We start from the raw sequence: 10,758 nt of genomic DNA on the forward strand, positions 1-10,758 counted from the left end.
TTCCAAATCCTTTAAAAAATTAAAAAATAAATTATGTCTTTAAAAAAAAAGACATCATATAATAAAATTTGACTTGTGAATTGACTGTTTAAATTGTCAAGCCAAAAAAGACCTATGACATCACGATTACACCACCAGGGATTATTTCTTCAAATTTGACAAAACAAAGACACAAAGACGATGGTGAAGTCATGATAAATAAGAATTCATTTATTGCAGTTGAGTAAATAAACAGGTCGTCCTCCCTCTTCAGAATGAAGCTTCTCACTCAAACATAAAGACAAAGAGAGTTTTGTAAAAGCAGCAGTAGAAAATAAGAACATAAAACGTTCTGTAAAGCAATGCGAATCAGGAATAAAAGTTCCGACAAATCCAGGAACGTTTTCTTTTGACTGTAAACGGCGATGATCCCACAGAATGAGTAAATAAAATATAAATGAGTCTGTGTTGTCAAAAACAAACAAAGTATGATTGTGTACATTTAACAAGGCATGATGTAAAAAAAGAAAAAAAAGAATGTATTCTGTATGAAGTGCTTTCGTCTCCTTTGGCAGCTCGGTTCTTTCACAGATCCACCGTCTGGCTGAAGTGTCTCTTCCCATCCAGATAAAGCATCGACTCTGGAACACAAACACAAACAAACGTGAGTGTGTGACTTTGTGAGTGTGTTTCTGTGTGTGAGAGAGTGTGACTGTGTGTGTGTGTGTGTGTCTGTGTGTGTGCGTGTGTACCTCCATAAGTCATGGGGATGATGTTGGGCGCGTCGCGGTCGGACAGGAAGGTGAAGTGGAACACGTTGGTGGTGTTGTGCTGACGGGTCAGAGGGTCGAACACCTCGCTGTGAACTCTGACCTGGATGTGCTTCCCCTGTGTGTAACACACCTGAAACACACACACACACGCTGGGTTGTCAATCACTGAGAAACAAAGACACAGTCACAGTCACACTCTCTCTCTCTCTCTCACACACACACACACACACACACACACACACACACACACACACACACCTGAGACGACAGCAGCAGCAGGGATCCGATCTCGACAGGTTTCTGGAACAAAATGTCGTCAACGGCCACCAGACTGGGTCGTCCTCCTCTGCAACAAACACGCAGTACTTTATACTTCAAGTAAAGTATTGAGATATTACATATTGTGATTCAATGCATTGTGATATAGTAAGCAGTAGTGCAGCGCTCACCCGTAGGAGCAGGCGTTGGCCCAGCCCAGCTCGTAGGCTTTCCTCATCAGAAAACCTCCAAATATCCTGTTGAAGATGTTCCTCTCCTGGTAAACACACACACGAACACGCACATGAGTTAACCTGTTGAAAACTGTGGAACCAATTTTTTCTCCAGACCTCCTTTTCCCTGTTTGAGTCGTCGTAGGAGCCCCAAATTAATTCAAATGCTTGTGTTTATTGTATGTATTTGTTCAGCAATGTCTTGGGGAAAAAATGTATATCTGCAAAAACAAATCACTTTTAAAAGATATTTTGATCGTAACTATGAACATCCAGCATGATATGAGCCAGATTCCCCAAAAATGCCTCCTGGAGCGTCAATAAGACACCTTTTTGGGAAGATTAGGACCTAAAGAATCAGAATCTGCAACAAAAATCACAATAAAACAAAGTCTTGGTCTGTTAGGAAGGAGTTTCAGTCAAGAAACTGTGTCGTTCGGTTCAAAAATGGAAAATGATGTTGTTTTTTATGCCAAAAGATTGTCATGAATCAGGACTTGTTGGGTGCAAGGAGAAGGAGCAGAGACGGTACAACGTGACAGACTTATTGCACATCAGTGACTGCTCAAAGAATCTTAAATACACGTTTACACAGTTCCCTCTCTCACCTGCGGGTGGCAGATCTCCAGCCCTTTCAGTTTGGCGTCTTCCATCCACACAGAGTTTGGAGGAAGAACTCTGCTGCGGAAACTCACCGTCCTGCAGGAGGAAGAGGAGGAGGAGGAGGAGGAAAAGGTGGAGGAGGTGAAGGGGGAGGAGAAGAAGGAGAAGAAGAATAAGGAGGAGGACAAGAAGAAGAAGAAGAAGAAGAAGAAGAAGAAGAAGAAGAAGAAGAAGAAGAAGAAGAAGAAGAAGAAGAAAAAAATAAAACGATAAATTTATTTTCTCGCAAATGTGCCCGTTGACCCGTTTTGTTTGTGACACAGAAGCCATCGTTGGAAAATGTTTAGAAAGGGGCAGGAACTCTAAAGCTGCAGCTCGTGGTCGTACTTTGTGTCCAGCGTGTTGAGGAACAAGCTGTGGACGACCTTCCTCTCCTCGTCCGTGGGCGCCACCTTCAGCAGCGACGCCGTGCTCAGGTCCACACGGCGGATCTTATTGGCTGGAAAACCCACAAAAGACACACACACAGACACACACAGAGACACACACAGCAAAAGACAAGGTGAAACTAGGCCAAAGATATACACGTACATATACACAACTTATATTTTATTTACTTCTCACCCACTCTGCAGCTGCACTGAGCATTGTCATGTCCAGTAATAGACCCAAGGATTACACACACGCGAGCACTGATAACACACACACACACACACACACACACACACGCGCGCACACACGCACACACACACACACACACACACACACACACACACACACACACACACACCTTCTCCTTCCTGTGAGAGCTTCTCCTCCTCTGGACCTTCTGCTATCAGCGGATTTACAAACGCCGCCCTGAAACCAAGAAGAAGACGATGGAGACACTTTACAGTCTTTTATTTAACTAGACTCCTCTACACGCACGGACTTTAGTTATTTAACTAATTAAGAGGTCGCTTCATCTGAAAATTATAATATATTGTATTAGTGAGAATGTTAATATTTGTCTTTTAGTAAAAAAAAAGTATTAGTAAATAATATATCCATAAATAATATAATATTAATGTTTTAGTAAAATTGTTAAAAACATTTTATGTTTTCGTAAAAATAAATAAAAATATGTATCAGTAATAATGTTAATAATGTTACTGTTTGACAACCCAAATGATCAATCGATTAATGGAGAAAATAATTAATAGTTAATTAACAGTGAATAGTTATTCATAATAAATTAGTTAAATTTACTTCATCAGCAAAATCCTGCTTTTACATTAATGCATGAGTAATAATAATATAATGTACAATAGCAGAACAATCAAATCTACATGTTTATGCCGGTTATACCAGAAATTAAGGAAGTACCTTAACTGTAAGTATTTTTACAGTGTGGTACTAGTACTTTTACTGCCTAATGGGTTCTGAATACTTCCTCTACTGTTGTACTTTACGCTGTCAGCAATTTAAATTTCTCACGTTCGAGTTCACATCAGTTAAAAATGTGAGAAAAAAAACATCCCCAAAATAGAACCTTTGTACAATATGTCCACGACTCACTTCCTGTTTACATTCATGTTCATTCTGCGGTTCCCACCTCTTGTTCTCCGGATCCCGAGCCACCATGACGAACGTCGCATCCAGAACCGGAGAATACGCTCCGTTGAGGAACTGAGAGATGAGAGAAGAGGATATTGTTAAAGTTTGAGCTTCTCTAGACGTCACACAAGTGGAATGAATGTTTCTCTCTTCCCTTCGGTAGTTGTTGGGGAGTTAGCGGAGAGCTAGCAGCAGCGCTAGCTGGCTCCATCGGGGAGCTAGCGAGGACACCCACCGAAGGTAGGAGCGGCTTGTAACCCAATTTTTATTGTATGTCTTCTACTTCCTCAAATAATAAGTGACACACCTGTGACATGTGCATCTTGGCTTCGATGGAGGTCTTTCCCACCCACGTCACATGACCAGTGAACTTGATGTCGCAGTCGGGATAGATGACGTGCTGCCTCATGTCTGTCCGACAAGGAAAAGAATGGTCGTTATTAATTTATTGTCTGTCAATTATTTAGTTAATTAACCGACCAACAATCCTACAAATAGACTTACCGATTTTATCCACCAGGGCGGTGACGATGGACAGAGGAGACTTCTTCAGCGCAGGATTATAGGTGTGAGAGTAGGAGATGAGGACTGAGGAGAGGGACGAGGAAGGAAAGGATGTGAGTGTTCCACCGTGTTGAACTCTGTGTCGAGTTATAGTGGAAGTCAAAATGAGTTTTAGTGACACCTGCTAAACTGTCCAAGTCCTCCAGGATTCTACCAAACCTGAAAAGAGACAAAAAGTTAGGAGACGAGTTGTCGTTCATCTGTGTGTGTGTTTGTTTCTATATCCTGGTGGGGTCCATTACCTGGCAGGTTACTCTACGGGGACTAATCTTTACTATAAATTAGTCTCCATGGCCACAGGCATAACCATTGGTATCAATACAAAAAACAACCTTATAATATGCCTGGTGCATTCCCTTAAGTTCATTTTTATCATTGCCCCAGTAGTAGTAGGTGGTACTGCGGCGTGAGAACATTGGGGTCATTTTCCTGACAAAGAGTGTGTGAGTGTGTGTACCTGACAGTGTTGTGGAAGGTCAGGTATTTCTCTCTGAGCTGTGGTTCGGAGCCCAAAGGCAGGTGCACCTCCAGGTAGCTGTCCTTCATCGTCTTGGGTGGAAGGTCACTTTGAGACTTCGCCAACATGGACGACAGCGACACGCGCTCCGTCATGGCCTGCTGGTGGTCGCTGCACACACAACAACATATTCAGAAACAATTTTAAGTATTTCTTCTGAAGCTTTATATATTTTCTTTCTTCTATTTTATATTTACTATTTTTTTTTCTACCTTTGCCAAAGAGGTAAAGTTAGATTGGTTGATTTGTTTGTTTGTCGGCTTGATTACGGAACGCAAAACGGATTCACAAATTATTGTGTGAACATTGACAGCCTTCAGACTTGGCGGACATCTTTCTATCTTCGGTTTATTTTTTTTACAACTATGTTTATCGCCAAGCATCGAGACACTGAGGCGCGTGAAAACCTACTCGGTAATAAACGAGATTTTGTTCAGAAACCAGTTGCAGTTTCATTATATCTCATTTGTGTGACGCGGTCATAATTAGAGTATAAATTTTTGGCCTTTGACCACAAAAATCGAATAAGTTCCTTCTTGAGTCCTGCTGGACGCTTTCACTCAAGAAATTCCCTCAAAGCGTTCTTGAGAGAACGTCCTCACACAACCTTGAATCATAAAAACCTTAAAGCCACGTGGACGTTCCTTGGATTTGTTGCTGCTAATCACTTTTTACTTTTTTACTGAATATCTTTTACTGTATATCGTCTTCAAAAAGGAGTCAAAGTAGGGTTGCACAGTCAGTTACAGTGCAAAACTTTCTCAAAAAATGTAGGTTATTTGAGGACTTGAATTAAAAGAGAATAACATGATTAAAAAATAATAATTCCAGTATTTGAGTAAATGTACTGAGCCATATTGCACAACTGGCTCAAAAAAGCACAAACAAAAATGCATCATATCTTCACACAAGTATTTGAAGAAGTCTTTGTTATTGATGGTTATTTGATACAAAAACAAACGACCTTGTTGGGCGAACAAAACCCAAATGAAACAAAACAGAAATGTGTTTTCTTGGTGCTTTGACACAAATGGTTCAGTACCTCCAGTTGGTGGAAGCTCCCACGATTTTTCTCAGCCTGTTGCGTACTGAAAAACACAAGAAAAACAATCAGATCTTCTGTGTGTGTGTGTGTGTGTGTGTGTGTGTGTGTGTGTGTGTGTGTGTGTGTGTGTGTGTGTGTGTGTGTGTGTGTTTGGAACAAAAGTTCAAGGCTTTATGTTTCATACAGTCTCTGTCACAAACAACAAAGCTGTTTTGCAGCTGGAGCCTTCAGGGAAACCTGTTCAGTCATTAAATACTACATTTTCTTTTGTGATCATGTGCTTTAATTAAAAAACACAACTTATTCCTCGATCTCATAGATCTTTGGTAATCAAATTGAAATGAACAGAGAGATCCGACGGTGAATTAAACCGTCAAAAGTCTGCAATTCTCGCACGAAGGCCGCAACTGTGAGACAATGAGACAACAAATATGAAACAGCAGAGAGGAGAAGAAGAGGCGGTTGAATGGAGACGGCAGTCATGTCCAGCTGAAGCTCAGTGCAACAGAGGGAAGACAAAGGTTAACAGACGCCACCATCGAATAATGCAGGATTGTGGAGCCGAACATTCACATCCAGACCTGACGAAAGGCAGAACAGGTGAGCAGTAAAAAAAATAAGAGGAAAAAAACTATATTAAAAATGGTGGATGCTCAGTCAACATGCAGGAAGAATTAAAGTGCAATTAGAGCGAAACAAAAGAGAGTGGCTCCAAGTAGGAGGAGAGTAGATCAGATAGTTAGATATGATTGTCTTAGTTTACCAACACACACCATTAGACACGTGCAAAAGTGGATTTCCTGTGGAGAAACAAAAAAATGATTGAATGGGGATTTTACACATTAAAATATGTCACCGCGGTCCAAGTCACTACGTGCATTTATCTCCAAACATTTAAAGTGGACAGTGTCTTTAACGTATTCGTGGTGAGGTCATTCATTGGTTTGTGGAACGCGGTTCTGAAGCCTCAGGTTTGCCACCAACTTGACTTTTTGCAACTAGAAAAAAAGACCATCTTCCCTCCTTGAGAATTCATGTTGTCATATCTACTGAAAGCAGTCTAATGATACCAATTCAAATACCTCAGGTGATCTTCCAATACCGTATGTGGCAAGATCACGCAGCAATAACTTGAAAAGGCTTGTGGGAAAATTTAATAAAATGTCAACGTACCAGTCACGTCTACGGTCACGTTACGACATCAAAGTCCAGCAGGTGATCGTGTAAAGCCATAAAATGACTAAATAAATCATGAAGCGGCTCATTTTCACTTGTGTTCTTACACAAAAGTGACACTAAGGCTTTTCTGTGCCAACTGAGATGGCATTTATTTAAAGTCACTGTGTGGATTATTTAACTGGTCCTGAACCAGTCTCAGGTTAGTCCTGGTCCTCTATAGACGTGTTGCTGGACCCGCTGGAGGGAAGCGGGGCACGGGAGAACCAGAACCAGGAGGTTTTCCAAAGAGACCCTGGTGCTCAGAGACACTACCACTTTAGTCCACAGGGAGCGCCAGAACCAACACTACAGGAAAGTTAATTGTTGTAACTTTAAGTTACATTTTGAAATACAGGACTTTTACTTGTAAGTAGGTTCTTCACTAAAGAAAACTTCCCCATAGTAACTTTAAATATTTCTCGATCTGAATGATAAAGTTCTGAGGTGTGTGGAGGGATTCACGGGTCTGGAACCAGCAAAAAAAAAAAGAATCCAATGCAACAAAAAAAAAAATTCCTGTACAACCAGGAGGGCACTCATGTGTGTGCAGGTCAGTCGGGTCAAACAGGAAGCACGGCGGCCATCTTTACCTTCAGCCATGTCCGGCGCCCGGCCCGACCTGGACACGCCCCCCGAGCAAAAGGACCTGGTCATCACGGACGCAGCCGACCGCAGCAGCAGGAACCTGCAGGTCACAAGAGGACACCACGAAGACAAAATAAACAAACCCTGCGAAAGAGCGAGGAGTCCGGTTCCATCCACACGCATCCTTGTTCTAATTATAACTGTCATCCGACCCGTCTGTAATACCGTTCAACAGTGGACAGACAGACTCTCGCCGGTGGCAGACCTGTGCTGCTGTCAGGAAGCTTTAAAACCCATCTGCAGCAGACGGGTTACGCGACACACCTCACAAACCGCATCTCTCTTTCTCCATGGTAGTTCAAAGACAAGTATTTTGACTGAATACTACTCTTTCTTTACAACACCTGTGTTTTCTGTAGCATTGATGTTGAAACCAGAAGGTCATACTCTGGCTGTGTATTGATTTCAGCAGTTTGTTTCTGGATCAATACTCCAGCTGCATTACTGTGTGTCGCATGTAAACATCAACACTTCAGAGATATGAGGCTTCATCTGGAGAGGAAGTAAACAAAAGCTGTGAGACAAATGTCGTAAAAAAAGTAGATTTACTCCTGAGATGTAGTATAGTAAAAAGTACAATATGTACCTTCAAGATGTAGTACAGTAAAAAGTACAATAGTTACCTTTGAGATGTAGTACAGTAAAACATATGATATCTACCTCTGAGAGTAAAAAGTACAATAGTTACCTCTCAGATGTAGTACAGTAAAAAGTACAATATCTACCTCTGAGATGCAGTACAGTAAAAAGTACAATAGTTACCTCTGAGATGTGATACAGTAAAAAGTACAATAGTTACCTCTGAAATGTAGTACAGTTAAAAGTACAATATGTACCTCTGAGATGTAGTGGAGGAGTATTAAAATGCATAACATGTAAATATTGAAGTACAGATTAAATACTGTCAGTATAAAACAGCACATTGCTCCACAGTGAAGTACTGTGTGTATATTTGGAGTAGACACGCCCTTAATGTCTGCGGTGAATCACCAGCCTGGTTGAGGCCTGGTTCACTCTCCCCAGTTGGAGCTCACTCTTTTAATTCAATGTTAAAATGTGGAGGAAACCAACAAACAGCTGAGAACACAAACGCATCACTTGGTCTGTTTACACGGTAGCATGTAAACACGCTGTAATCATGACGTTGATCACACTGACCTCATCGTAGTGTCCCGGATGTAGCCGTGAAAGGTCCAGTAGATGAGCTCGGTGAAGTAAAGGGGGGAAGGGAGAGTGGGCGGTGATAGGGGTCACGGATTTCTTCCTTTTGGGTACTGCGGCACCAAAGTGCCAGGCAAATCAGGACGACCACGGTAACGGCTTCCGGGTTTACGTTCGGCCCCGCCCATTACGTGATGACGCGAAACGCGACGTCGTGACGATCATCGGAGTAGAGCGTACGCGTGTCCTCCCCTTGCAAACGGTTCCTGTTGTTGAGAAACACACACACACACACACACACACACACACACACACACACACACACACATATATATATATATTTATATATATATATAAATAGGGGATATGAATATACAAAACATGACATAACAGTTTTTTGGACAGGAATGTGCAAGAATATTGATGGTAACCACCAGGGGATTATGTCACATATTGTTATATGAAATAAATAACTCAAGAATATAATTCTAATATATGACTCAAGAACTCTATGTACTTTCCAGAGTCCATAGTCCAGCATCCTTTCTCTTGTAGTATCGTCACACAATCTGATGAGTCATGTATTTAATGTAACACGTGTTTTTGTCCCACACAATAAAAGTTTCAATATGATGTTGTTTATGATGGAAAGTCTGCACGACAACCGGAATGTGTGTTTTAAAGATGTCTGCATGATGGGAACTGTATGGACCTTAACCCAATCTGTATGAGGGACCTCAACCTTTACTCTTTGTGCACTCACATATAACTATATTAATATTTATACACCGTTTGCATATATCTGATGCAGTTATACATATACATACCGCCGTCTAAATCCCTCTAATCCAAAACTCTGCAGCCAGTATTTTGGCTGCGACTAGAAACAAAATATAATAATGTATATACAGTTGATTTTAAGAGGTAATGTATTGCGTACAAAGCCCTGAGATGCCTCGTTGTGTGCCAGCGCTCTTCCTGCGAGTATTCCTTTGTACCAAGGTCCAGATCTTTACATAAAGATGATAAGGGCTCCTGGACTGTGGAATGGCCTCATTCAGGAGATCTGCATGAGCATGAAACGTTGTCTCATCTTTTAAAAACACACTTTTTTAGAATTGCTTTTCTGCGATTGTATTTGTGTTTTTTCAGCACTTTCGTCCTTTTTACTTTTCGTATTTTTATGTGTTTACTTTCAGTTAATTTTATTCTCTTAAAGTTTTAAATGTCTATGTTTTATTTTAAAGCACTTCATAAAGGTGTTCTAAGAGGTGCTATATATATATATATATATATATATATATATATATATATATATATATATATATATATATATATATATATATATATATATATATAAAGTGTATTATAATTATATATCTGATACAGTATTTAATATCACATACAGCTGTTGTGTATAATGTCTTACTATTGCCATTACTTGTACTTATGCCTGCACTATATATACCATGCCCAGTTAAATGGTATCATACTCATATCTACTGTTTATTCTGTGCAATACTGTCTATTCTGTCTTCTCCTCTGTACATTACAGTCCACCTAACTGCCTTTTGCAACTCTGGCTAGAAGCTAAACTGCTGAAGATGCAAAATTAACAAGCTGGAGTATCACTTTCAGTATGAGGTCTGAATACTTTTTGTTGTGACATTGATATATCCTTACCTCAGGTAACCTGTACCTCATGTGGTACCTTGTAATGGAAGATTTTCTCAGTTGATCTGCTAAGGAGTTATGGAATCTCTGAATCAAAATTGTCTTTAGTCCGTTTATTCTTGCAAGAAGGAAAGGTCTGCCACAGCCACCCAAAGCAGTCTGCGACACAGAATTCAATGAAACAACAGTCACAGCTCTCTTTTATACACGATGAGGTTCACACCTTCAAACCACGTGGAACAAAGGGAACACTGGGTAACCACCCATCCTAGACCCTTTGTCTCTTGGTCATTGATTACAAAGAAGTCACAATCTCCTTTGCCCTGGGAATTTCAACACCCCGTCAGTTCACGAATTGTTTACAACCCCCCCTCATATGCATACATAGGAGACAGTCCTTTGACTGTCCCTTCACTTCCCCTCACACCATCTGCTTCCAACATCACAAAGAAACATTTAAATCAGTTTAACATTGCAATACTATATTTTTCC

The 10,758-nt window shown here is 40.7% G+C and overlaps 1 protein-coding gene across 2 annotated transcripts; it reads right to left on the reverse strand.

Moving 5' to 3' along the window:
- Positions 1 to 184: 184 nt before the first annotated feature.
- acot9.1 (acyl-CoA thioesterase 9, tandem duplicate 1) lies at positions 185 to 10,400 on the reverse strand. 2 transcript variants are annotated; one of them, XM_068582394.1, is made up of 17 exons: positions 10,276 to 10,400; positions 8,590 to 8,858; positions 7,377 to 7,471; positions 6,342 to 6,368; positions 5,566 to 5,611; positions 4,464 to 4,634; positions 4,128 to 4,165; positions 3,947 to 4,030; positions 3,750 to 3,853; positions 3,441 to 3,514; positions 2,637 to 2,704; positions 2,234 to 2,345; positions 1,852 to 1,942; positions 1,202 to 1,287; positions 1,011 to 1,098; positions 732 to 882; positions 185 to 620 (listed from the first exon to the last, which is right to left on the reverse strand). In XM_068582394.1, exons 2-17 carry the CDS (start codon positions 8,592 to 8,594, stop codon positions 565 to 567), a joined length of 1,296 nt encoding a protein of 431 aa, XP_068438495.1. In that variant the 5' UTR covers positions 8,595 to 8,858; positions 10,276 to 10,400; the 3' UTR covers positions 185 to 564. The 2 variants fall into 2 exon arrangements, with proteins under 2 accessions (XP_068438495.1, XP_068438496.1); XM_068582395.1 differs by lacking the exon at positions 6,342 to 6,368.
- Between the last annotated feature and the right edge of the window lie 358 nt (positions 10,401 to 10,758).

The sequence above is a fragment of the Clinocottus analis genome, unplaced genomic scaffold (genome assembly GCF_023055335.1).
Source record: "Clinocottus analis isolate CAN_PGR_092001 unplaced genomic scaffold, fCliAna1.0.p SCAF_18, whole genome shotgun sequence".
Classification (NCBI taxonomy): Eukaryota; Metazoa; Chordata; class Actinopteri; order Perciformes; family Cottidae; genus Clinocottus; species Clinocottus analis.